The sequence below is a fragment of the Petaurus breviceps genome, unplaced genomic scaffold, assembly GCF_028583685.1.
Source record: "Petaurus breviceps papuanus isolate PSGF00001 unplaced genomic scaffold, PetGlider_PUasm1.0 126, whole genome shotgun sequence".
Classification (NCBI taxonomy): Eukaryota; Metazoa; Chordata; class Mammalia; order Diprotodontia; family Petauridae; genus Petaurus; species Petaurus breviceps.
Genome location: NW_027185655.1, coordinates 20,589,592 through 20,617,018, shown reverse-complemented (window position 1 = coordinate 20,617,018; position 27,427 = coordinate 20,589,592). Strand labels below are relative to the sequence as shown.

At 41.6% G+C, this 27,427-nt stretch overlaps 3 protein-coding genes across 7 annotated transcripts in view; all 3 read right to left on the bottom strand.

Moving 5' to 3' along the window:
- The window catches only part of LOC138165848 (alcohol dehydrogenase E chain-like), a 417,804-nt gene that overhangs the window by 296,746 nt on the left and 93,631 nt on the right, over nt 1-27,427 (bottom strand). The gene's annotated exons all lie outside the window — the stretch shown is intronic.
- LOC138165852 (all-trans-retinol dehydrogenase [NAD(+)] ADH7-like) overlaps nt 1-27,427 on the bottom strand; it is a 224,302-nt gene that overhangs the window by 103,244 nt on the left and 93,631 nt on the right. The window lies entirely within an intron of this gene.
- Nucleotides 4,919-25,616, bottom strand: TRMT10A (tRNA methyltransferase 10A). Of its 5 annotated transcripts, none has more exons than XM_069094173.1 (8): nt 25,353-25,616; nt 24,035-24,234; nt 22,827-22,989; nt 19,969-20,040; nt 15,521-15,595; nt 11,393-11,542; nt 9,656-9,761; nt 4,919-9,091 (listed from the first exon to the last, which is right to left on the bottom strand). In XM_069094173.1, the coding sequence occupies exons 2-8, from the start codon at nt 24,184-24,186 to the stop codon at nt 8,868-8,870; spliced, it is 942 nt and encodes a 313-aa protein (XP_068950274.1). In that variant the 5' UTR covers nt 24,187-24,234; nt 25,353-25,616; the 3' UTR covers nt 4,919-8,867. The 5 variants fall into 5 exon arrangements, with proteins under 5 accessions (XP_068950274.1, XP_068950263.1, XP_068950271.1 ...); XM_069094162.1 differs by having other exon boundaries at nt 25,326-25,614; XM_069094170.1 differs by lacking the exon at nt 25,353-25,616 and adding an exon at nt 24,653-25,274.

The window sequence follows — 27,427 nt, the reverse complement described above, 5'->3', positions numbered from 1 at the left end:
GGACCAAATTCTGCCTCAGACATTTACTAGTTGTGTGACCCTGAGCAAGTGACTTAGTCTGTCTACCTTAGTTTCCTTATCTGTAATTAGGGGATAATTAGAGTAACTACTTCCCAGGGTTGTCGAGGGGATAAAGTGAGATATTTGCCAAGTGCTTTACCAGCCTTAAAGCAGGAATCAAGGCCCGCTGTCTCCAAATCCAACATTCCTATTCACTCACACTGTACCTCTCATTTCCCAATTGGGAGGTACACAATAAAACCACATCAACAGTGATTGCTTCTTATCAAGCAGGTCAATAGCAATTACTGCAAGAAATCTATGGGTAATCATCACTAATGAATATCAACACAGAAATAGCAAATAAAACTTACTATTAGTAAATAAATACTAAATAAAATTTACTATTAGTAAACAGACTAGACTAATACAGTTTTAAATTCTTTTAACCCAATTGGATTTATATTCAGCATATCAGAATGCTTTAATATTAGGAAAATTATCATCATAATCACAATTTAATTACAAGATAAAAATCATGTTTCTAACAATAGATGTAAAAAAAAAACATTAGGCAAAATAGAACATTTATTTAAGAGGACCTTTTCTGAATATAATCAAAAGAATCTATCAGAATCTACGAAAGAATCTATCAAATCGATCTCCCTGGGAGAGGGAGGTCCTGGCTGGTAGGTTGGGAACAGGGTGATTCTTGGTTTTGATGCAGGCATGGACAGATATATGCAAGAGGGAAAGGACTACTTAGTCACCGTCCTACAGATGACTCTGCCCACAATGGGGATTGGTGAATGGGCCAAAAGGCCAATCATTGGCACCGTGGCCCTGGTGTACCCCCCTGCTGCTAATCCTGCCTTTACATTTAGTGAATCGCAAATATTCGATGTCCCCTGATAAGACCAAAGAGTCCATCTTTCTGAAGTGAGGTGACAGAGTCTGCGATTCCTAGTTTTTGTCCTTCATACTCCTTCAAGGGGCTGTTACATCACTTGTTTTCTTTTCTGGGTTGTTTCAGTTATTTCTGTTGCTTTCCTTTTATTACTCCATTGCTGCAAGGTTAGGGCTGGTCCAATGATGGTACCAGAGACACTGAAATGTTGAAAGTAAATTGTCACCAAAGGGTGTGATGCAGTAAGAACAACATGCGACATACAGGATAGGCTAGTTTTCCCTCTAATGAGGTGTTGAAACCATCCTTGGGATTTAAGTGGCTCAGGGATATATATATATATATATATATATATATATATATATATACATATAATATATATATATATACATAAAATCAAAAACATGTCTCCGATAAAGTAGTGAAAGTTTTCAAGAGTGAATAGTTTTCAAAAGAACTGCAAATTAGCAAAATCATATAAAAATAATTTGCCAAGTTACTAATGAAGAGGAGCGGAAATTAAAGCAACAAAATTAAAGATATTTTACCCTACTCCAGAGGTGGGGAACCTGTGGCCTCAAGGCCACATGTGGCTTTCTAAGTCCTTGGGTACAGCTTTTTGACTGAGTCCAAGTTTTAAAGAACAAATCCTTTTATTAAGGGGATTTGTTCTGTGAAATTTGGATTTAGTCAAAGGCCACACTTGAGGACCGAGGGGGCCACATGTGGCCTCAAAGCTGCAGGTTCCCCACCCCTGTTTACACTCATCAAACTGGCAAATAAGATAAAATCTGGAAGCAGTTAAAGGTTTTATGAAAAGATATGTATATTTATAGAGCTGTCAAATGGTCCAAAGAATCTGGAAGACAATTTGGAATTAGTAGAGAAAACACACTTTGCCTTATGATTTCACTAGTAAGGCTACCAAGTACTACTTCACTAGTAAGTACTACCAAGAGGTCAAAAGCAGAGAGGCTCCATATATACCAAAAATATTGATGGCAGCATGTTTTGTGGTAGTCAAGAGCTGGAAACAAGGCAGAAATCCATTGAATGGGGAGCATCTGAACAAAAGTTGGTGTGTAAGGATAATGGAGGAGGCAGTGTGGAAAGTGCACTGGCTTTGGAGTTAATGGATCCAAATCCATCCCACATTGGATATTTACTATCTGTTCCTTGGCCAAGTTATTTAACCCTCCGGTTTGTTTTATTATCTATAAAATGAGGTGGCTCCAATAGATGGTCTGACGTCTCTATCAGTTCTGAATCTGTATTTCTATAATCCCAAGCAAGAAAGGACAAACTCAGAGAAGCAGATAGAGTTCTATTGAGGGAGAATACACAATGAATAAAATAATATAAAATGATATAATATAATATAAATGAAAGACAATCACTAATAAGCAGCCAACCTCTGATTAATTTCAGTGACCAAATTTTATCCTGGAGAATAGATGGTGAAACATTTCCCTCCTCTTGGTAAAGAGATGGAGGACTACAGAACATTCAATACTCTGTCAAATGTAAAAGTTTTTGCTTAGTTAAAGGTGGGTTCATTGAAGGGTATACTGGGAAAAGACTGTAAGGTACAAAATTAAATACATCAATAAAACAATTTTTTATTTAAAGTTTTAAGTTGAGGCTTTTCTTCTTTTTAAAGTAGGAAAGAAGGGCTGTTGGAACTACTGTATCTCAAATTATATTACAAATTATGAAAATCTACCTGATGATATAGGGGGGAAATTGAAGAGTTGATCAGTGGAATAATGATGACAATGATAAAAGCTGGCATTTATATAGTTCTTTAAAGGAACAGACTGGATAAACAAGACCTAGGAATAAAAAGTAAAGCCAAAAGAATGATTATATAGACATAGTGGCAAACATAGTGGAAGATAAAACAGAACTCTGAGCAACTAGAATGTTGAATCAAGTGCAAACTAGCCCATTTAGCCTACTATATTGACCCAGTAGCTCAAAATACCAAATTCTTCAACCTTATCCAGTCCTCAATTCAAGCCATCTTGCCACTTGCCTATAGGCATAAACCTTTGTACCCTTCCTCCTCCACTGTCAGCTTTCTATCTCTTGCTCTGGGCACAGCAATCAGTCAATAGTCCCATCGTGTCTAGAAAAGGACATGTCATCTGACTGCCCTATAAATGGATTCACTGCCTTTGACTCCTTAGACCCAAACTCCCTTTTACGTGTATGTCTTGTCTTCCCCTATTACAACAAAAGGTCCTCTGAGGCAGAGGTTGTTTTTGTTCATATTTGCATACCCAGGGCTGAACACAGAGTCTGGGTATATAATGCTTAATCAGTGCTGCTTCATTTACCTTAGAGACGACTAAACTGAAGCCTTAAAAGGTGAAGTAAGGTCACACAGCTAGTTGGGAGTAAAACTAAGATGTCACAGAAGGATTTATAGAGGAAACAATTGGTGAGTGATCCACAAATCATGGTCTCCCCCTTCCATTTCTCCCTAACAGCAACAAATACTATGAAAAGAAACAAAAGGATTGAGCGGACAAGCTATTGACTTTTAAAATAGTTTCGAGCAGAAATCCATTAACTCAATGAGCTGTGCAATAGCCAAAGCAAGTGCTGGAGTCTTGTTTGGGGAAGAGTCCAGACATAAGCTACTATACCACGACTTGACCCCCATAAAATTATTTTTCTGCATTGGGATATAATCCCAACTCATATGGGAGAGTAGAGCGGCTAGATTTGGGTTAACAGACATTGCCTCAGACAAACCAAAACCTGGGAAAGATTTTAGCTTAAAAAGGCCAAGGTCTTCCACTGCATACAGGGCATTTCCAGTCAACCTTACCTTTGTGTTGCCATTGGACTCAGATGACCCTGTAGGAAAGAGTGAAGCTGGTGACTTTGCACAGGCCTTCCTCGCTTAAATCCAATTCACTTGCAAACCATGAAATCACCTTCCTGATGTCATTAGTCTTCTTCAAGAAGGGGGGGGGGGGGGCCGCAAATAACAAAAGTGCTGGGCAGACACTGATGAAGGGAGTGTCTATAAACCTGAGCACTGGCTTGACTAGGACTTTTAGTAGTGGTGGTAAAGCATGGCTGAATTTTCTTTTCCCCTCTTTGTTCAACAGTTGGCTCACTGGGGAGAGGAGGACACATCAATCATTAATGAATCAATCAATTTTCATTAACCCTTCTATGTGATAGGAATGTGCTAAGTGCTAGGAACACACACACAAAAAAGGGGGGGAAAGACTGTCCCTACCCTCAAGGAATTTATAATCTAGTAGGAAATGAAGTCATGTAAAAAGCAGAATGCAAGTCTAGGCTCCTTCTTTCCTTCTTCCTTTCAGTTAAAACTCATTAAAATCATAACCTTTTCTGAGTATCATAGAAACTTTGGGCAGCATGGTGAACCCTACAGACCCCTTCTCAGAATGATGTTCTTAAATGCATAAAATATATTGCATCATAAAGAAGGAATCTGATTATATTGAAAGTTAATTTTTTTAAACCCTACGAGTTTTATGGGTCCTAGGTTAAGAACCTCTGCACTAAAAGATCTGAAAAAATAGATCCAATGTATGGGAAAGCTTATCAAAAATCAACCAGAAAGGAAAGCTGTAAAAACAAATACCAGATCTCACTATTTTCTCTTTCAAAGTATTGTATATAATTTAAGATAGCAATGAGCAGAAAGGGGAACTATATTATACTGAAGATTAGTGTAACCAGCATCGGTTGCACGGAAGACAGTACCTTAAACCTGCTTAAATTCTCTACTTTTCTATTTAATAATAGGAACTTCTCCTGATGCAGTTTGTTTAATCCCATTCTCAAAAAAAACCTGGCTTACCCCCCTACACACACAAACATGCATATTTTAGCCGTTTATATCTGGAATACTGGGACAGTATTTCAAAGATTTTAGTAGAGACATACTCTTGAGTTGTGAATTGTATGTATGGCATATACGTATTGTCTTGGAAATATATAACACAACAACTTCATTACCATAGATTAATCAGGTCATAAAACATTTATATAGTTGGATGTATAAACAGTTATTTGCACATTCTCCTTCATAAATTATCTGACAAGTTAGATTTATATTTAGACATACATGTATATCTAAACATGTCTAAACAAGACATGTGTCATACACCCGTTTCACATGTGACCAGAATTGGGTGGCAGAATTTATCAGATACAATGGAAGGAAGCAAAGATGGCAGAAAAGCTGCCAACAGAAGATCCTTTTCTTCCTAAATATGGCAAACCAAGTCAAAGCCACAATGAACCTTCTGAAGACAAAGCTATCAAAACCCACAGCCACATTGGAATACAAATTCAAGTAATAACCGAATGCACCCCAGTAATTCTCATTTTGCGTCAAGAAGGAGGACACCTGAGATAGGTCTGCTGCTCATTAAAAAAAAAAAAAACAAATAAACCTTGAGGCTTTTGATTAGCCAATCTGGAACTTTTTGCTAAATGTCTTGTAGATGTCTGGGGAAGATGACTGAATGAAGCTTCCAGTGAAACATAGCATTTCCACCTCCACCCAACACCTCAAAAACAGGGGGAAATGCCTCTAAAGAAACTGAATGAACAAGAGAAGAGAAAGAAGATCCCCATAGAAAGCAAGAAAAGTCAAACAAGGACATATTATTGGGCTTTCTGTACCAATCAAGCCCCTCCTGCCCCCTCCCTGGGAGAGTTCCAGAGATGGGAGAAGTTTGAAGCTTAAACCTGCTTCTAACTTTTACCCAACAGGTAGGGCAGATGCACCCCCATGAACCCTCCTCCCTTCCTTGATCTGCTCCAATTGAACCCCCATTCTCCACTCCTGACACAGGTTCCCTGGAAATGGCCCAGAGAGGTTCTGAGCAGCAGCAGGTAGAATAATCAGTTGGGTTTTCTGGGGGGCCACTTGAGCTTGGGCCTAACTAAGGGCTACCTAATGTTACTGCCATAAGGCTGGGTTACACACCCCATGCTGGGCCCATTTCACTGGCTTCAAAGTCAAAAGAAATTTGGAATTTGTTGTAGTTAAGCCAGCCATTCACTGGGAAATTTTAAAGGTTAACAGAGGATATACCCCAGTAACCAATACCGGCATTTCAAACTCTTGATTCTCCACCTCCTTGTCAGGCTGGGGCTTCCTGAGTCAAACACCAAAAGCTCCTAGTAGGCCTTAACAGATGTTATGCGCAGCCATGGCTCAACTAGAACTCTCCGCCACTCAAATGAGGGAAATTCTAGGAATCACATTTCCATAAGGGCTGGGAGGGGGGTAAAAAAGAAAAAGCAGCAAAGAGAAGAAGAAAACATACAAGTAAAGGTAAACTCCTGATGCAATTAAGAAACACTAGAAGGTGAGGGGAGCCCACCCAGGATACTCCACCACTGCATCTTGAAAAAATAGTGTAGCAACTACAATCAGAAAACCAGAAAAGAATTAAGAATGGCCATGGGACATTTAAAAGTAGATGGTGCAATGAATAGAGCACCAGCCCTGGAGTCAAGAGGACCCGAGTACAAATCCGGCCTTAGACACTTGACACATTTACTAGCCACGTGACCTTGTGCAAGTCACTTAACCCCAACTGCCCTGTCCTCCCCCCTCCAAAAAGAAAAAATAAAAGTAGAGGGAAAGCCTTAAAAAAAATCTGAAAAGGGGCGGCCAGGTAGCACAGCAAGTAAGAGCACCGTCTCCAGTGTCGGGATGACCTGGGGATCGAATCCTGGGCTCAGACATTTAGCACCCACCCAGAAACACCTGGCCGTGTAACCTTGAGCAAGTTACTTAACCCCAATTGCTTAGGGGTGGCCAGGTGGCTCACTGAGTAAGAGCACCGGCTCCAGTGTCGGGATGACCTGGGGATCAAATCTGGGCTCAGATATTCAGCACCACACCCAGAAATAATTAAGCAAGTTACTTAACCCCGATTGCTTAAAAAAAAAAAAATCTGAAAAAAAGGGATAAGGCATGGAAGAAATGGCACCTTAGGAAAAAAGCTAGGAAATCTTAACAAAGTAGTGGACACTGAAAAATAGCATGGAAAAAATGGAACTCAAAAACGTTAAAACAACAAAGCATACAAAGTCACAGGATAGAAAAATTAGAAGAATATGTGAGAACTAGTCAAAAACAGCTGAACTAAAAAACAGGATGAGAAGTAATACAAGTATTGGAACCAAAGTGCAAAGTACATATAGAGAATCCACAGGTTAGAAGCGGTTAGCACCACTAGAGAGATTAGAGCTATTTCAACATGATTTGGTGGTAGGAAAAAAAATTCCTTTTTCTCATGTGTGTGTGTGTGTGTGTGTGTGAGAGAGAGAGAGAGAGAGAGAGAGAGAGAGAGAGAGAGACTATGTGAACACACCCTGAATCTGTGACTGCCAAGCTTCCCAGAACTCCCAGGCCAAAGAAGAAATATTACAAACTACAAAATGAAATAGGGCATACTATAAAGAACTCTAATTATAATGTGTCAGGATTTATCAACAATAAAAGAAAGGGATTAAAATTATCAACCAAAAAGCCTAGGGGAAAAGACCTATACCCAATAATTAGTTATCCTACAAAGTTGAGTGTTCAGAAATCGATAACTTGCAAGCATTCTTCCTGAGAAACCCAAGGCTGTAGAGGGCCTTTCAAAGACAAACCCAGCAAAGGAAACTCAAATGGACTGCAAAAGGACAAGATCATAATTGGGGGAAGAAAAGACTTAGGACCCTTTAGAGCCCCAATATTTCTTGGGGTCAAATGAGAGGAGAAGAAAGTCAAACTGGGTTATAAGTTGAAAAAACATTTTAAAAAATTCCTCAAGAGAGGAGAGGCAAGGAAGAAGACAGAATAAAGTTAATTCAGACACTGAGATGAGGGGTGGAGAGAATAGGGATCTCATGAGCCTCCCTCTCGGCTGGGCTGGGCAAACAACAATTTTTAAAAATGACACCAAAAAGACCAGTATGGTACAATGAAAAGGAGAGAAGTGTTGGGCCAGGCAAGCGAAGGAGGAGGGTTTTAAATACAGTTTAGAAGATACAGAGGGTAAGCTAAAAAAAAGAATAAAAAGCAGATAATTTGAGGACCTGCATCAGTGAAGGGAGAAGCCTGGGGTTGGACTTTGTCCCAAGCCACAGAAACTACAGACACCTGGGGTCAATTCACAGAAACCTGGGGTCAATCTTTTTTTCCCCCTTTGAAGAAGGAATAAGGGAAGAGAAGAACAATTTTATCAGGATTTGATGGAGAGGAAACCAAACATTAACAATTAACTCTTCTTTTTTTAAAAAAAGTAGTCCAATGGCATATAAAATCAAAGACTAATTAAAATCCACCCACCAAGCAGAGCATTCAGGTGTACTGCCTGAGTGTCCCCATACTACTACCCTGCCAACACGGAAAAACCCAGTGGTTCCGACGGCTACTGATGACAGATAATACAATCACGTGAAAGGACATAAAGGCAAACACTGGAGTGCTGAAGGAATAATAGTAACAGCGGGCATTTATATAACACTTTAAAGTTTACAAAGCACTTTACAAATGGGTTATCTTGCTTCGTGCCTGCAGTAACCCCGCGGACAGAGGCCACTGCTACCACCACTCCACAGATGAGGAAGCTGAGGCAGACGAAGGTTAGATGACTTGCCCAGGGTCACAGAGGCAGGAGGCAAACTGGAGGTGCTCCTTTCTCCAGGACCAGCGCTCCCTCTATTCCCGTACGCTCTGTCTGTACAATGATCAGTCAGTCAATAAGTATTAATTCCTTAGGCACTCATTTTCTAAACTGCTGAGGATAAATGAAAAAAACCATCATCTTCCGGAAGCTTCAAAGGTCTTTTCCATTTAGAATCGCTGATGTAACTAACTAAAGAGCGTAACAGAAATGCAGGCTTCCTTGCCGATGCCAGATGTCGGGGGCTTCTCTCTGCCAGCTGCCACTGCAGAGGGTTACGTGTCCTGCGTGTCTCCTCCTTGCGCTGTGTCACGCACATTTTCGGTGCTTTCCTCCGCACTAGAGTCACTCTCCTCCTCATCCTTGGCTTGGCCGCGTTCAGGTGAGGAACTTCTGCAGACTTTGTCTGCAGGGACGGCACCTTTCCGCTGAGGAAGGATGCTGAAAAATGCTTCCTGCCAGTCTCTTGTCTCGAGATACTCCAACACGATCTCAAAAACTATAAGGGAAAAAACAACCCACAATTTCTTAGCAGTGATCTAGAGTATTTCCCACACTGTAAAAATGCATTTCTTCTTCTGTACTTTATTGTCAGGATATGCTGATTTCTAAAACCTCGGAGTCAGGGTCTGAATATAGCATGGGACTCTCCCTTTTCTTCTCTATTACTGAATTCAAGCAGTTTTTTCCAAAGTCCATCCTCTTTCCCTATCAATTAAACAAGCATAAAAAGTTTCCTTTTCTTTCTTTCCCTTCCTCCTTCTGCTCCTGTCATACTGTGTGACACGCCACAACAAATTAGATTTATTGTGGAGCAAAAAGTGTCAGAATGTAGCAGTCTAAGTCTCTCCCGGCATGACACCAAAACAGGAAATGGTTATCACCTCTATCGCCCATCTTGTAAACAGTCACTCCCCCTAGGCACATGCCTTCACCCAGGAGAGCCCTCAGAGGTAAGGAGTGAATGCATCAGCATCCAGACTCAGACACTTGGCCCTGAGGCTCTCCTCCCATATGTCCGCCAATGCTGGAACGTTTTCTGCCTAACCATTTCAGAACTTACCATGATTAACAGCTAACACTTTTCGACTGTTCATTTTCACAAAATCCCCAAGGGGAAGCTGTGCGTGATGAATTCCATGCTCCGATGCTTGTTTATATGTGATGCCCTGTAAAAAGGACACTGTAATTGGCACTGGAATACACTACTTCAAATCCAGGTCTGTGATCGGGGGGGGGGGGGGGGATTGGGGAGGACCCTAAACAGACCCTAAGCAAACAAACAAGGCCTTACTGCAAACTACAAAGAATGCTTTCTGGGAAACTTGTCATTATCTTCTTTTACTGTGGTTGGGCAAGATACTCCTAACATTCAGACATTCTTCCTTCCTATAATCATCCTTTTTAGAAGGTAATGTGCCTCCCAAGCTCTGGTCAGAACTGTGTCTATAAAAGAACAAATCAGATCTCTTCTTTCTTCTGTATCTCCTAGTTATTAATCGGTATTAAAGCTTAAAATTTCACCAAGACTTTTGGGACACTAGATAGGCTAACACTGCATTTCTATAGAAGCACCATTAACTTTCCCTACAAGAGGATGTGGAGATAACACATATTTGTAATACAAAAAGAACTTTAATCTTTTTTTATAGCAATAAGATGTAGAATACAACACAAAATGCAAACAGCTATATTTTAATTATACAGGATGTCCCCCAAAAAAAGTTTTAGTGAGGTTTTAATCTATTAAAGTTTTAATGGATATTAAAACAATAGCATAGCTACTAAAGCTTAAAACAGGACTAAGACTTTTGGGACGCCCTGTATATAGCAAGAAGGAACAAAAATAATAGCATGAAAAAATGAAATATACAAATCACTTTGGATAAAAAAAATAATAGATTTTCATCTTATAGTTTTTGTTACCTTCCCCAAGAAAATTTTATCAAAACTACTAGCCAAACTCACTGATATGAATTCCAACTCTTCTCTGCTCCCTGTAAACCCTTGAGGCAGGAGTCTGAAAAGTATTAAAATGGTCAAAAAGACAAAGAGCAGATGGAGAAATCGAAGCCATGTCCCTGAATTATCCACATACTGGATAACCAGCATACAGATTATTAAGAATTAACTTTGTAGTCTGTGTTATAACATATGCTATAAATAGATGAATTAAAGTATTTTTTAACTGAAAGACATAACAAATAAATATGGCCACAGAAGAAGAAATAAAAGGATTATTTTAGTTTACGCTTCAGGAGATAGCATGGGAAGGCTTGAGAGAAGCTCACTGTACACACTTTCTGAGAAGTTAGAGAAATAACTGTTTCCGGATTTTCTGGACATACTGTCTTGATAGGTTACTTGCACTTTCTATATAAATTTTCCTCAGTCATTTAATAAATAAGTACTTTTTTTTTAGTTAAATGAATTTTAGTATACTGGGACAGTACTGTATGACACCCTCTGGAAAAGGCAGCTGTCCAAGTAGGTAGTCATTCTGATGGGAGGCAAAGCTAGACCAGCACAAAGCAAGGAGACAGAAAACGCACTAGCTCATGCCAACGAAACCAAGGATTCCAAGACGAGACAGACGCTGCCAGGGCCACTGGCCCAGACCCATCTTCTGTCTTTCATTACCAAGTGCAAGCAGCAGAGCTTGCAGGCACTGGGTCTGTGATCTCACAGGCAGGGGAGCTTCTGCTGGAGAGAACAGTGCTGACAACTCTGAAAGCTGCCTGGGGCTCAGCGAGGGGAAGGGCTGCCCCTGGTCACCGGCCTGCCGAGTGGACATAATCACCTTGTGATGATTGTGATCGACCAGGCCCCCAATCACATAGGCCTTGGATTCGTCCAGTTCCTTCAAGATATTTGGTGAATCTGACGTGAGGTACACCAGGTCCTCTTTCTTCATAAGTTCACTATAGTGCTCAGGTTTGATATGGATATCCTTAAAGACACAAAGGTGGAGAAGTTATTTACCAAAAAGTCATCTAGCTAACGCAAACTCAGGAGAGATTATAAATTTCTCTTTCCTGCCCCAAACTCTAAGACGTGCTTTATGATTAAAACAATTCTTGTCACAATAAGATGGAAGTCCTTATAGTAAAGGTCAAATTCCATCCAAGTCCTAATCACCTAAATGACCATGATAGCCTTCTCCAAGCTGTTTCCTATTGTAAACTATCCTGAATCCTGCTGCTACAATAACCTTTGGATCTAATTCTTTCATTGTTTCACTCTCCCACTCAAAAACTTCCCATGGTTCCCCATTATCTGCAGGGCAAAGTCTAAGCCTTTTAACTTAGCATTCACAGCAGAAATGGGTCTTTCGACTCTCATCTTCCATTGCTTCCCTAGACAAGCTCTCAAGATCTCGTAAATCCCTCCAGATATGACCCTGTGCCAGGAGGCAGAAAAGCTAAAGTTCTGACATGTTCAAAATGTGCCCCAAATGCTAGGAGGCCAAAGGACTCACTGTTTAAAAATTGTCTGAGCTGAGTTTGGGACAGATAAAATAAGGCATAGTATTTCTTCACACTCTGAGGTTTTCAAGCTGCGTGATTTTTATCAGTGAGCGCATTCCCTCTATCAGACACCAATCACGCCATAATTTAGAAGACAGTCTTCAGAACCAGCTCAGTGATGAGCTTCTCCAAACATAGCAAGGCCAGCCCTGGTTAAACAGACATCAGAGTCCATTCATGAGGCCTCTCCTACAAGGCTTTCAGGCTGTGTAGAGCTTGCCAGAGCTCATGCTCTGATAGTGCAGCCTTTATAAATTCAGCATATGCCATAAAGAGGCACTGAAGGAGGACTTTAGTAGATGCTAGGATAGTATTACTTCCACATTGCAACTTTGCCATTAAGGTTTTGATATATTGCAGGTTGGCATAGGAAATTAATTGGGAATTTGGGGGGAGTTTTCAGAAGCCAGAGACAACACACAAAAGCCAGCATACAACACAGAAGTTTAAATTCAGGAATGCATAAAATATATGCATAGTATTATATAATGTCAACATATTTTTATCTTTTAATACCATGACAATTCAGACTTCCTTCTCCGGTACAAAAGGAGGCCTAAAAAATTCTAAGCAGATATTCCAGATCATGGGAGTGCCACACCCCACACCCCATGACATGGAAGGGATAATGACAATCAATTTTTTAATTCATTACCTTTGAAAAAGTGCCACGCCATCAGAAAAAAGCCTGAATGATCCAACAAGATTTGGACAAATTTCTACATGCAAAAAAGCCATAAATGGCTAAAAAGAGGGAACAGATTTTAAGTCTGAGACACCAGGGAAGATAATCAGGGCCTCTTATTACATTTGTAGTGGCCTCTGCAGGCAACAGAATCCTGGACTGGAATGAACCAGCCTTTCCTGATCACTTCAGCCCTTTTTCCTCAGAATTACTGTATAATCTTTTAATTATAACTTAAATTTAACCCCAATTCTGCACCTGCCCTCAATGTCTGCAGTCATGTCCTACAGTTAGTGTGGTTTGCTCCCTCAATTCTAGGGAAATTGGGGAAAAAAATTTAATCCCATAAAAATATTTCCCCAGTTTTGTAATTATAATTACATCTATAATTACAGATGGGGAAATGAGGTCCGGAAAGGTCTTTGTCTTCTCCCTGTCTCTCCTTAAGTGTGTAAGCATATACATATGCATACAGTCAACCCCTAAAGATCTGTCATTTTTTCCTATGTGACATGTGAAGATTCCACCTCTCCCTTTTAATTCTATCAACCTCAGACCATTGTTGTCCCTTCTTGTGTAGATGTGACTTCTGCCCTCACACAACTTATTAACCAAAAAAAGGGCTTCTGTTGAAAAGAATGCCATATGTATAAAATACCTGATTTCCACAAAATGGTTCACAAAGCCACTCAGGGAATTCTTGTGCACAAGGCGGAAAGATGCAGGCCAAGTGAAAGCACAATGGATCTGGCCAGTCCAGTAGTAGCTCCAAATCATAACCATTAATAGAAAATGTCAACAAGTTTGTAGGGAGATCTCTAATATGACTCCTTATTTTCTGCTGGCGTATGTTCTGCTGCAAAACTACCTATTATGAGTAGAATTTACAGAGGCAGATTTTGGTTCAATGTATTGAAGAGAACTGCCTCTCACTGGACACCTTCACGTGGAGGCTGGAAGACCCCTCATCAGGGATGCTGCTGAAGAGATGACATCTGAGGAAGCTATTTCCATTAATGTGTATGTGCCACATGCCCTCTGTAAAGGCCTGACAGGGCTTCCTGTCAATTTAACAAGATCTTCTGCCTCTGCTGGAGAGTTTTCATCAGACGCCCTAGCTGCTCTCACTCATTCCCTCCTCATGGCCTATCATTATCCTCAGAAGTCTTTAGTCACTCAGCTGAAGCCTGGCCTTTTTATTCCTCCCCAGAAAAGTTATTTGACTTCCCCTTACTTTGATAAAACCAAAGTTTCTTGAGAGCCTTCTCTCAGGGCTGTCCTAGAAAGACATTCAACTGCAGCTTCCCTCCAGCTACTCAGACAGCCCCTCCCACTCGTTACCATGACTCTGCTCCAGTGAATTCTCTTGTCCCACTATCTGCAAGCACCGTAAATAACATGGAAGCCATAAACTTGGGGGAACTGTGTCACGGGTCACAGTGTGCTAAGAGTGAGTCTTCTGGTGAATGAACTCCCTTGAATACAGCCCAAGACAAACATTACATAAAGTTCTCCTCTATTTGGTTATGGACTTACTTTCTGTATTTGCTTTTATTCTGCACATGTATCTGTTCCTTTGGGAGATAATGACCTGTACTGGTTTCACATGACCTCTATTTTAAACTTCTAATAAGAAGAGACCCTGTTTATTAAATCTGCTTTGTAGGTTGCCCAGAATGAAGCCATGCATACATGGGGGTATAATTAATGTTCTTAAAAGGTGAAGGGGAAAGCAAGCGAGAATTAAAGAATGGAGACTAGGGACAGAATCAAAGCCTATTTCTTACTGATTCTTCTGACAAACACAGTAGAATTTTGGTGAAAGGGGTTTTCTGATTGGAATCAGAAGATCTGGGATCAAATTCTGGCCTTGCCACTTCCTGTCTGTATAACCCTGGGCAGGTCACTTCAGCTTTTATGTCACTCAGCTCTGAAATGCATTTCTCTTCAAATTTAAGATTTGTAAAATATGTTTTATATTTAGAGCACACCTTGTATGAAAACATATGTCTCTAGCACTACATTTATTGCCTAATGAATTCCAAACATCCTTTTAAAGGAAGATAATTTATACATAAATAAAACAGAGAAGTTAAGTAGCTGACTCAGAGTCACACAGCATGTCAAGTGCAGCTTTCAGAGGAAGGCCTCCATCCAGAAGGTGGGGGATAGCGCCATCCAGTGGCTCCCCGGGGTTATGCTTTCTCCGCACTACACCTTCTCCCCCTCCTCTGTCTATTCCAATGAAGTGTAATTCTTTGATTTAAATATGGTCCTTGCCAAGAATGCTTTCATTTTTGTCTGCATCAGCAGCACCTATAAGCACTTAATAAGCATCTGATGCTTGAAATTTTATTCTTTTACTCACTTTGTTCTAAAAAGGCAAGACGATGGAGAGGAAAAAATACTGGATTTGAAGTCAACAGACCTGGAGTCAAATCCCTTCTCTGCCATTAAAAAGCTGTGTGTCTTGGGGCCAATCACTGAACTTCTCTGTGTCTCAATTTCCTCCTCTCTAAATGAGTGGGTTGGACTAAATCTAGCTTCCCTTCCAGCTCGAAATCTCTGGTTCTGTGACCCTTGACCAAAGACAAAGTTCATCCCCCTATCAGGCTAAGCTCCAGCATGATGCATACAACAATTCTGGCAATAAAACGCAGGAATTTAAACACACTCATTCATGTATGAAGCACAACATTTACCTGGACTGACTTACCTTCCAGTTGACCCACCCTTTGTCATTTTCATCCATGATCTTCTTCAGCTGACCTCCATGGCTGGTCAAATAATACTAGAGGGAGATTGTGGAATGAGGTTGGAAGAAAGAGGAAGCAGAAAAAGAACAGAGTGAGTGTGCAGGTTTCATGCTAGAGTTCTCTAACACTTATTTCTCCATTAATGATGCACAGGACAAAATTCCTATTTGTCTAAGGGGAACAAGATCTGAACTCTGCTTCCCCACTCGGGGTTGTTTGATGCTCCTGATGGATGTCTATTACTGCCCATGCATGCTTCAACCCTAGGGAATTGTGGGGACCAAGCGAACCACATTGACTCCACCTTGTGACTCAATTCTGGAGCTAGCTCAGTTCCCTTCCTATTCAATTATAGTCTAGTCCAATTTCTATCTTGTGAGGAAACTTTATTCAATTATGAGAATTGTGAGAAAACCTTATTGCATTGTTTGAATGTGGGAAGCTGGACACCTTCTACCTGCTGCTTAGAGACCCTTAACTAACTTAACATAACTAAGTTATGCTTACTAGAACCCGCGTCAGATCCACAGACTGATGCAAGGAGTTTTCTCACAATTACTCATCTCAAGCTGATGTCTTATCTGAAAGCTGTCCCTGTACTGAACAATCAGGTACTATTTCCTTATTCCTTTGATTGAATACAAACACCTGGGGGGGTAGGACACCACTTTTTCTGATTTCAGGGAACTGCATATTTTTGCTCTCCCCTCCCAACTGGGATAGTCCCTAATCTTGTCTCCAATGAAAGATCAAATGACCTAATCTTGCATCCTGGTTTCTATCCTGTCAATTCTATTTTTTAAAAGCATAAAAATCTGTCTCTCCCTGTATCTGGGGTCCACTGACAAGCTGAGGAGGCCCGGTCCTGTTCTGTTACACATTGGCACTCCCTGCTTAATACAATGATGTGCTAGGAAGCTCAAACCTTTGCTTCCTTAGTTAATTCAGATTTCACCCACCACACACCCAAGAACCTAGGAGCTAACTCCCTCCCAAATTCACAGACAGCTTTCAGATCCAAATTCCATTGACTGTGGCAGGCATTCTTGTGCCTCAGAAGAATCAGAAAAGTGAAAAGGACCACTGTCCAATGTCTGCTACATACAGCATATTCTGGCAGGTGTTAGGGGAGAGGCAACGATAAACGAGACGCATTTCCTGCCTTTGTGGAGTTTACAACCTACTGGTGGGATACAACACATACTGAAGTCACTATTATACAAAACTGAATATAAGGGCCTAAGAAATGGTAAAAAAAAAAAAAAATTAGCTTGCAAGGCCAAGGGTCAAAATTCCCAGTTCTTATCCACCTCCATGCCCATTACCATTATTGCAATACTCATGAACTCAAGCACCCCTGAAATTCTGGTAATCCTCGAACCTGTCACCTGCCAGCTCTTCATCAAAGCTCCCAAAGAAGTTAAGGAAATCAGGACCAATGAAGGAATGGAAGAAGTCTGTGGATGTGCAAAAGAAAAGCTACCTCTCCTTTACTTAACAAAAACATCTTGTAGATTTAAAACCTACCAAAAATGCAAAAATGATGTAATTTAATTCCTAATTCTCTTATTCCTGCTTTAAAAACACATACACACATAAAAATAGATTAAGAAACTAAATGCCAGAAGAGTGAACCTAGTATGAACTTTACTTTCTATGTATGTATAGAATATATGTTTATATACATATATATTCTATGTATACTTTCTAACTATACTTATTATGAACCTACTTTCCCTTACCCCTTCACCCATTTGTCATTTCTTATAGGTGTGAGATGGTACCTCAGACTCGTTTTAATTTGCATTTCTTAAACCAATAGTCATTTAGAGTATTTTTTTAATATGACTATAGATAGTTTTGATTTCTTCTTCTGAAAATTGCCTGTTCAAACTGCCTGTTTGACCATTTATCAGCTGGGGAACAGCTATGATTTTTATAAATATAGCTCAGTTCCTATATATTCGAGAGATGGGGCCTTTATCAGAGAGACCTGCTATCAATTGTTTTCTCCCAGTTTCCCGTTTTCCTTCTAATTTTGGCTGCATTGGTTTTGTTTTTGCAAAACTCTTTTAATTTCATGAATCAAAATTATCCATTTTACTTCCCACGATCCTCTCTATCTCGTTTGGTCACAAACTCTTCCCTCATCCACAGATCTGACAGGTGAAATGTTACATGCTCCTCTAATTTGCTTTACATCACCATTTAGGACATCATTTACCCACTCTGACCTTATCTTGGAACACAGTGTGAGATGCTAGTCTGTGCCTGATTTTTGCCAAACTGCTTTCCAGTTTTCCTAGCACTTTTTGTCAAACAGTAAGTTTCTGCCCCCAAAGCTTGGATCTTTGGGTTTATCAAACCCTAGATTACCACGGTCATTTACCGTTGTGCGCTGAGTACCTAATCTACTGCTTTATTCTTAGCCAGTACCGATTATTTTCATGATTACTTTGTAATGTAGTTTGAAATCTGGTACTGCTAGATTACCTTCTCTCACATATTCTTTTCACTGATACACTTAATATTCTTGACCACTTTTCTTCCAGATGCATTTTAAAATAAATTCTTTGGTAGCTTGACAGACATGACACTGAGTAAGTAAATTAATGTAGGGAGAATTGTTACTTTTATTACACTGGCTTGGTCCATCCATGAACAATTAATATTTCTCCAGTTGTTTGGATCTGTCTTTACTTGACTGGAAAGTGTTTTGTAATTATGTTTGTATGGTCCTCGAAATGGAATTTCTCTTCCTGCTAGTTTTGTTGCTTAAATAGAGAAAAGTTGATGTTTTATGTGGGTTTATTTTATATCCTGCAACTCTGCTAAAGTTGTTCATTATTTTGACTAGTTTTTTGATTGATTCTCTAGGGTTCTCTAAGTAACACCATCATATCATCTTCTAGGAGACAAAGTTTTGTTTCCTCCCTGCCTATATTTATTACTTAGACTTCTTTTTCTTGTCTTATTGCTATAACTGGCATTTCTAATATAAAACTGAATAATAGTGGTGATAACAAACATCCTTGCTTCTAATCTTTCTAGGAGAGCTTATCCCCATACACAGATTATGCTTGTTTTTGGTACTTATTTTAAGAAAAGCTCCAGTTATTCTTCTGCTTTCTAGTGTTTTTAATGCAAATTGATATATTTTGTTTAAAAGCATTTTCTGCATCTATTGAGATAACCATATTTGTTTTTGTTGCTTTTGTTATTGATATAATCAATTATGCTTATAGTTTTCTTAATATTGAACCAGCCCTGAGTTCCTGAGATAAATCCCACCGGGTCACAGGGTGTAAGTTTTGTGATATGTTGCTGTAACCTCCTGACTAGTATTTTATTAATTGGCCTACAATTTTCTTTCTGTTTCTGCTTTCCCTAGTTTACGTATCAAAATAATACTTGTATCATAAAAGAAATTTTATACGACTCTTTCTTTACCTATCTTTTTTTTTTTTTCCAAAATAGTTCTCCTTTCCACCTCCTAAGACATAGGGATGGGGAACCTGAGGTCACAAGGCCACATGTGGTCCTCTAGGTCCTCAAGTGTGGCCCTTTGACTGAATCCAAACTTCATATAATAAATCCTTTTAATAAAAGGATTTGTTCTGTGAAACCTGGACTCCATCAAAATGCTGTGCCCAAAGACCTAGAAGGCCACATGTGGCCTCGAGACTGCAGGTTCCCTACCCTTGTCCTAAGTTGTCTTGGGCTAGAAAAATCTCTCACCTCAATCTTTTGCTGGCTCCGCCACTCCAGAATTTGATCTCTGTTGCATTCTTTGGATAATATCACATTCCCTTCCATCTAAATTCCACTCACTGGTCCTTGAACCAAAGGAGTCAGTAATGCTCAACCTTTCAAATTTCAAATACATATAACAAAGTAAAACGACCCTGAACCTAAATAGGAGAATTAGTTTTAGAACCACAGTCTTGAGCAAGCACTGAAAGAAAAAAACTGACCCCAAACTGACCCAACACTGGATCTGCCAACTCTCAACAAATAAAAACCAAATGAGAACAAAACATAGTCAAAAAGAACAACTCCAATCAATCAGGTGTGAGATATCCCAAGCAGAAATAAACTGAATGTTGGAAAGCAAGTAGGCAGACTCTAAGTCCAAAAGAAAAGCACCAGAAGGGCGCAAAAAACAATGAAGGTCGGAGAACAGTGCATCGGATCATGTGAGAAACTGTGAGACATTTTAATTTGTCTTTCCCTTCAAACTAATGCAGATATCAAAAAAGACTCATTTTAAATTTGGAGGGACTACGCCCAAACACACATTACAACAAGAGATACTAGAAATAGCACAAAAATGTCATCATACCCTTCTGACATTAAAGCAACGGCACAATGAAAAGATGAGAGCTCATTTTAAATTCCTGGACCTTACCTGCACAGGATGTGACGCTCGACGGTTTTCTGCATAACACCTCTGAATCTGTTTATGAAGTTTCTTAATATCCTATGAACAGAATGTTTCATTTTCAGAACAAAGTTCTCAAATTCAATTGCCCCTTGTGGTCATTTCCTTGCTTGAGGGCAACAGAAAAGTCTACCATCAAACAAGAGTTGGAGCAGCATGTAATTTCACCCGAATGATTGTCACATAAATGCCCATGCAATCACCAGACAAGTTATACTAGTCTGTAAAGTCTTACTGCTTTATGTTTTTGTCTCTGTTTAAAACAAAATGAATCGCTGGCTTTTCTCCAAATTTTCTGCCCTCCTTTTAAGTGTCACAGTGGGCAAGTTTTCCCTGATTTTTATGTTTCCAACACTCCCTCAAACATCCTAACCTCCCCAGCCCTCCATCCTACCACAGCTACACTCAGAGATGTTCATACTGTTCATACTCTCGATCTCGCCCCACCATGTTCCACTGCCATGTTCATGAACTCTGAAATTCCCTTAGCCCATCACAACCTGCTGTCATTCCACCTCTCCAACTGCCTTGCAACTGCAAACCCACTTCTTCGTCCACACTTCGATCTCCAATCCCTTGACCCGTCAGTTCTTTCCAGGCCATGACCCTTCTATTAGCTATGCTTCCATCCCTTTTCCATCTCGACGCCTTAGTAAGGCCTTGGAGGAACTACACAATCCTCTTCTCTGGAACCCCTTATTTTATTGCCAATCTTGCCCTGTCAGACCTATGCCCTGGACCACTTCCTCTGCATTCCCTCCTACTCACATGTTGCTGAAGAAAATTAGGGAAAAATCACAAAACTGTGTTGAGTGGATCCATAGATTCATTACACAATCTCAATCTCTGCAAGGTAACTTGTAGACCTCACTAATTAATTCACTATTCAACTCACCACAATCAACTTTTCCAAACCTATCCATCCCTCCTCAAATCTCCCATAGCTTCCTTATGCCCCTCCTGCCCACCTGAGAACCTGGCCTCACATCTCACTGAAAAAAACTGAGGCCAGTCTCTGAAAGCTGCCTCTTCTCCTCTCCTCCTCAATTCACATCACACAGACATCCTCTGCCACTAGAGTCACCATCACCCTCATTTCACAAAATGAGATAGTCTTTCTCCTTGCCAAGGCAAATGCCTCTACGTGAACCCTTCACCCCCTTGCCCCCCCCCCATCAACTCTAGCAAGCTGCCCCCTTTATTAGCCCTCACTTATCTTCACTCTCTCCCTGATGACTGGCAATTTCTCTACTGCCTACAAACAGGCACATGCCTCTCTCATCTTCAGAAAACCCTCCCTATCCATCCCCTCTAAGCTAGTATCCCAGGCCTCTCCTCCCTTTTGTGGCTACACTCCTGGAGAAAGTCCTCGACAATAGGGACCTCCACCTCCTCTCCTCTCACCCTCTCAACTCTACAGTCTGATCTCATTCTACTCAACCTGCTCTCTCCAATGATCTCTGAGCTGCCAAATGCAAAGAAAGGCCTTTTCTCAATCCTCATCCATCCTGACTTCTCTGCGGCCTTTGACATTCACTGTAAATTGCCATCTTCTCCTTGAAGGCCCTTCATAACCTGATTTCTTTCTCCCTTTCAGTCTTCTTATAATGTACACTCCCCTACATAGCCTGTAATAAAGAGATGCTGGCCCCCTGGCTGCTCCTCAAAGAAGACCCTCCATCTCCTGTCTCCAAGCTTTCTCTGGCTTCCCTCATGCCTGCAATGCTCTCCCTCCTCATCTTCACCTCCTCGTTTCCCTGGCTTCCTTCAAGTCCCAATTAAAATCTCACCTTCTACAGGAAGCCTTTCCCAACCCTCCTTAGTTCTACTGCCATCTCTCCACTGATTACTTCCAATTTATCCAATTTTTAACCTATATGTATATGGGCTTGTTTGCAAATTGTCTCTCGCATTAGACTGTGAGTTCCTTGAGAGCAGAGACTTCTGCCTTTTCTGTATCCCTAGCACTTAGCCCAGGGGTGGTGAACTGGTGGCCCCGAGACCACATACAGCTAAGTAGAGCCTTCTGAGTCCAAGGCTTACAGAACAAATCCTCATATAAAGGGGATTTGTTATGTGAAATTTGGATTTGGTCAAAGGGCTGCACTCAAGGGCCTAGAGGGCTACATGTGGTCTCAAGGCCTTGGGTTCCCTGACTTAGCCCAATGCCTGACACACAGCAGACACTTAAATATTTATTGACTCTGTTCAATAATTAAAATATGATCTCTATTAATGTGATTTAATTAATTAGGCTTATCAGGCTATCTCTTCAAGACACAATGAGAAGGGAAACTCATATTTTCATCATTTTCCACTTATAGATTAGGGACCATTTACAGAATAAAATCTCTACGAAGAACAGCTTTTATTAGTTGTTACACCCATTTTATAGGTATAGAAAGGAAATGCAATTTATTACATAATTTATTTTGACTTAGTAAAAATTATCTGGGAGATATAGAGGGTAGAAAGGCCTTAAAGTAAAGGAAGCCTAGGCTCAATACAGTACCAGCTATGGGACCATGGACAAATCACAACTTCTGAGTGTCTCCCCTGGCTACTCTCAAAGGCTGTAAGTTTCAGATAAGCTGCTAATGTTCATAGGTGGAGAAAGGTTCCATAATAGGAGTTCCCTCCCTAAAGGTTTGGGCCCTATTCCTCAAAAAAAAAAAAAAAAAAGGAAGTATTATTTCAAAATGTTGTGCAAGTAAAGTATTAAGGCAAGAATGATTCAGTATAATTCATCAGGAAAGGGCCCATTCTAAAAGTAACTCAATCCCAAGGATGTGTCTATGCAACATTGGACATTTGATCATGATTACCTTCGAGACCATCAAGTTGTCAAAACTGCAATCGACAATAAGGCGGAGTGGACTGGGAACAGCCTCACTCCGAAAACGTTTCCTGTCATGGCCATCTGGGTTGGACTCCAGGTGAGACTGTCGCTCCAATTTTCTTCTCTGGCGTCTTTCCTTACGTTTTTGCCTAAAATTGGTTAATGAAAAGCAATTTATTTTGTCATATTAATTAATGAATAAGGCAAGGACAAGAAAAAAAAGCAAACTAACATTTGAAAAGCTCCTATTAAGAGCTTTTGTTGACAAGGATATGAATTGATGAAAAAAATCCATTTCTGCCCAAATACCATCTGTGTCCAAAATTTTGTTTCTTCTTAACATTATTAGCCCAGCGGCTGTACTGCATTAAACGTTCTTCCTTAATCCCCTTACAGACCTCTCAGGCTGTGGTTTTCCACACCAGAGTCAGCTTAACAGTGATGTTCTCTCTAGTGTGTACAGGAGTTATGGGAGAAACTTCTTATGTTAATACTTTCCATCTAAGATGTCAAAGATAAAATCACATATGTTTCAGGTCAAACGTAACTACATTAGGGGTATACGAAATAAGCTCCACTTCTTTTATTCTGCTGCCCAAACTCCATACTTCTGTATTCCTTCAGGGAGACTCCATACTCCCAGATTACTTAAGTCAGAACATACTAGACCTAATGCTACATTACAAATGTTTCACGGCCAAATTGGCCTGATAAACGCCAATCTGGAAATGTAGGAGAAAGGCTGATTTTTGAACAACTGTTTTTTTCTTAACTACATCCAAGCTATCTGCCTGATTCCTAACCTCCAACAAACTGACCAGATATTATGGCTTTGTGGAGTACCAGCTCCAATGGATGCCTCTAGCTAAACTTGCAAAGGTTCTAAACGACGTCTCTTATCAAAAGGGTGCTCATGCTGTATGCAAACAGAATATGGCCCAGTCCCACCAGTCATTTCACAAAAGGCTGCTATTGCTACCACTAGCTAGTGTTTACACAATACATAAAAAGCATTTTGCATGTATTTACATTACTTAACTACATTCTTAATGTGCGTCAGTCGGGAGGTAAGCACTGCCACTGCCCCCATTTTACAGATGCGGCTACGTGAGACTGGCCAGGGTTACCCAGGCCCAGCACTCTCTCCACCATGCGCCCCCCCAGGGATAACGAGCCCGCGCCAGGGGCCCATACTTGCGCAGCTCTCGCTGCTCCTCCCACTGCTTCTGCCGCAGCAGCTTCTTCAGCTGCCGCTTGGACATGCGCTCGGCGGCCTCTCCTCCATCTGCTGGGCCCTCGCTCACGCCGTCTGCCTCGGGGGGCGCTGGGAGCCCGGCGGAGGACATGTTGAGGGGCTCGTGTCTGTACAACGGAGGGGCAGCCTTTCGTCAGCGCTAAGGAGACACAGAGATGCCGGTCAAAACCGCCACTTTGGGCACGAACCTCAATCGCCAACCGTTTCAGTGCTGAGAGAGATGCCAAGTTCAGACAAGACAAGCGGGGCCCGATCTTATTTCTTTTTTCTTATCAGAGGGGCCGTCCCTTGACCCTTCACCGAATGGGCGCTAGCTCCCTCCAAGTGGGGGCCCACGCACGCTGGGCCACCTCCAGGCCTCCTGAGGGATGTCCGGCCCCGGAGGAGAAGCGGAGGCTGGCGGCCTGCCTCAAATGTAAGTCAACTGCAGGTCACGGCGTCATGGCCCTGACGCCGCGGTCCTCGTCCGGAAGGACAAGGTGGACGGCGCCAAGCTCAGGAGGGACCTAAAGGGTAACACAGAACTGGGAGCCGCCGGCACTGAGGTGCGAACTGACCGCGTGAGCTGATGAGGTGGCCGCGCAAAGGCCGCGTCTGGGGGTTAGAGGGGCCTCCCCTCCGCCGGCCGCCACCGGCCAGCGACACCCTGCAAAGAGGCTGGAGGGGACGGGGCATCAGCAGCCGCAGGCACGGCTGATGTTTATGCAGCACTTTCAAGTTTGCACCGCGCAGTGGCCGGCCTCGCAGGCCTCAGCATTCCAGTATTCTCAGCTGGACGCCACTTACGCTTAAGCCCTTCCCCCGCCACGTGTGGGAGCCGGAGGGCCAAGAGCATGTGACTCGGGAAGGGAATGACACGCCCTCTGGGAAAGTCATTAGTCATGGTGGGCTTCCCCGCCCCGGCGTTACCACGTTACCACGTTACGTGCGAAGGGCAGAATGAGAAAGAAGGAAGTCGCCTTTCATTGGCGGACTCAAACTATTACGTAAGGTGGGGGAAGGGATCTTGAATGACGTCACGTGGAGGGGAGGGGCGAAAGGTGGAACCGCGGACTACGGTTAAGCTCTGGGGAAGAGGCGAGAGGAGCCACGCGCTCTCCAAGCCACGCCTCCCATGGCCGGCCCCGCCCAGCTCCCGGAAGCCTTAGGCCTGTAGTAAGCGCCGGCTGTAGTAGAGCACAGCTACGTGGAGGGCACTCCTCCCTTCATCGTGGCTGGGAGCCACCTTACCCGAGCGAAGTGGCAGCCTCCTCTCACCCGCAGATGGCTTCGCGATCAGTCTCGCTTTCCTTCCACTTCGCTCTCCGAAGGAACTTCAACTCCCAGAGGCAGAAGCCTCAGAGGCCACGGCGGCCACTTGACGTAGAAAGGCTGCGGCGGGCGCTCTGGGTGCGTGATATGACGTCGTCACAGTGCGCCAGCTCTAGCCCGCCTCCCCGGAAGCTCTTTGCGGGCATGCGCTCCGGGGCGGGGATTGAAGAACGTAATTGGGCGTGTCTCCAACTCAGTTTTTGGAGGACTGCCCCAGAGTAGGCGGGTCCCTTTGGGCAGTTGTACCCATTCCACTTTCACCCGAGATCATATGGGAGGAGTTTGAATTTGAACCTCACTGAGCCTCCGACTTCAAAGGGCAAAAATAAGTGATAATCACGCCATAGATTTCCTTGGTAATTAACCGATTTCTGAAATGAAATACATTCCGATATAATTACATTTTTTAACAAAAATATTGTCCTGCCCAGGCTCCTCATAAAACCTCATCAGCACCAGCACGCGTCATTTTCTTAGCTAGTATTTTACTAAAATAAAATTAATTTTAATTTTATACCGTAAGTGATTAACAAAAAAATTTTGAAAAAGGGATGAACTTGGACCGTTAGTACAAGGGCTTCCCAGATGAGAAAACTCAGAGGAAAAGCACTAATCAAACTAAAGTAACTAAATTAAAATAAATTAAACAAGTAACTAAAGGGTTACAGAGAGAGGCTGCTTCCAAAAGGTGGGACGTGGCCAGGGCCACAGCCAGAATGGGTCAGAGTTGGAACTGGAACCTGGGTCTGCTTGGCTTTGAAGGCAGGGAACTTTTTATCAATTAGGCAGCCATGTGTCCCCAGCAGAACATGCACAGATTTTTATTTATTGCATTCACATGCTCCAAATTCACATCTAGCAGTTAGCTTGAGACAAGTCTTTTGTGCCTATGTTATGTCCACTGACATTGCACCCATTTTCAGATTCGATTCAGTAGTTCTGGCTCAAATATCCCTGTGCTATATTAAATAATATATTGAATAATCACTGCATCCCATTTCACAGACCCATGGAGGGTCTACTCATCAAAGCATGTCCCATGCTCTGTGGATGAATAAAATTGAGTTACTAAGTGGTAGAGCCGGGATTCAAATTCAGCTCTCCTGACTTTGATGTCTTAACACCATTCCTGTACACTGAGGCACACTGGATTTAAAGTCAGGATCAGATTTAGAACTGTATGGGTCCTTAGAGATCAATGGGGCAAACTCCCTCATTTTACAGACTAGAAAGTTGAAGCCCAATGAGGTAAAAATGGCATGGAAGGCCACACCCATGGAAAGCAGACCCAGGATTTGGATCCAGGTCCTATTACAAATACAGAGTACCTTCCCCTGGAAGAACAAATCTCAGTAGTGCTGCTATCAGTTCTAAACCCTATTTTCCTATGTTGATGCCTGCATTCATTCATAGGTATGAGCATCCATGCATATGTATTATTAGTCAACTACATGTATTGAAACCCTGCTTATTCAACAAGCATTCATTAGGCTCCTACTATATCCCAGGTATTGTGAGAAATGCTGGAATTACAATGTCAAAAACTGCAAGTGTTCCTACCCTCAAGAAGGTTACCTTCTGTTGGAGAAAAAACATAGGATGGAAATTCAATACAAAATAAATACAGTGTAGATACAAAGTAATTTTTGTAGAGAAGGTACTAGCAATTAGTGGCTAGGATAGTTTCTAGTAGGTGTAACATTTGAGTAGTGTCTTAAAAGAAGTTTAGGATTCTGTTAGCAGAAATTAAGAGCAAATAATTCCAGGTATAGGGGACAGTCTGTGCAAAAGTACTACCTAACAGGTAATAATTGCTACCTAGTATATATAGGACTAAGGTTTACACTGATATTTGCAATATCAATGAGATATATTGTCTCATTTTATCCTTACATCATACTTAGGAAGTAAGAGCTATTATCCTCAATTTTTTAGATGGGAAGACTGAGACAGACAGTGGTATAGTAACTTGCCCGGGATCATACAACTAATGTCTGAGTGTGAGTCTCTCTCTGTCTCTC

What these genes read in the sequence shown, in the direction of transcription:
- TRMT10A (XM_069094173.1), bottom strand. Translation starts at nt 24,186, where the DNA reads ATGTCCTCCGCCGGGCTCCCAGCGCCCCCCGAGGCAGACGGCGTGAGC. An exon ending in GAGCGTCACATCCTGTGCAG is followed by an intron (nt 15,596 to 19,968) that starts GTAAGGTCCAGG and finishes ATCTCCCTCTAG; the next exon opens with TATTATTTGACCAGCCATGG. An exon ending in AAGGGTGGGTCAACTGGAAG is followed by an intron (nt 11,543 to 15,520) that starts GTAAGTCAGTCC and finishes TGTGTCTTTAAG; the next exon opens with GATATCCATATCAAACCTGA.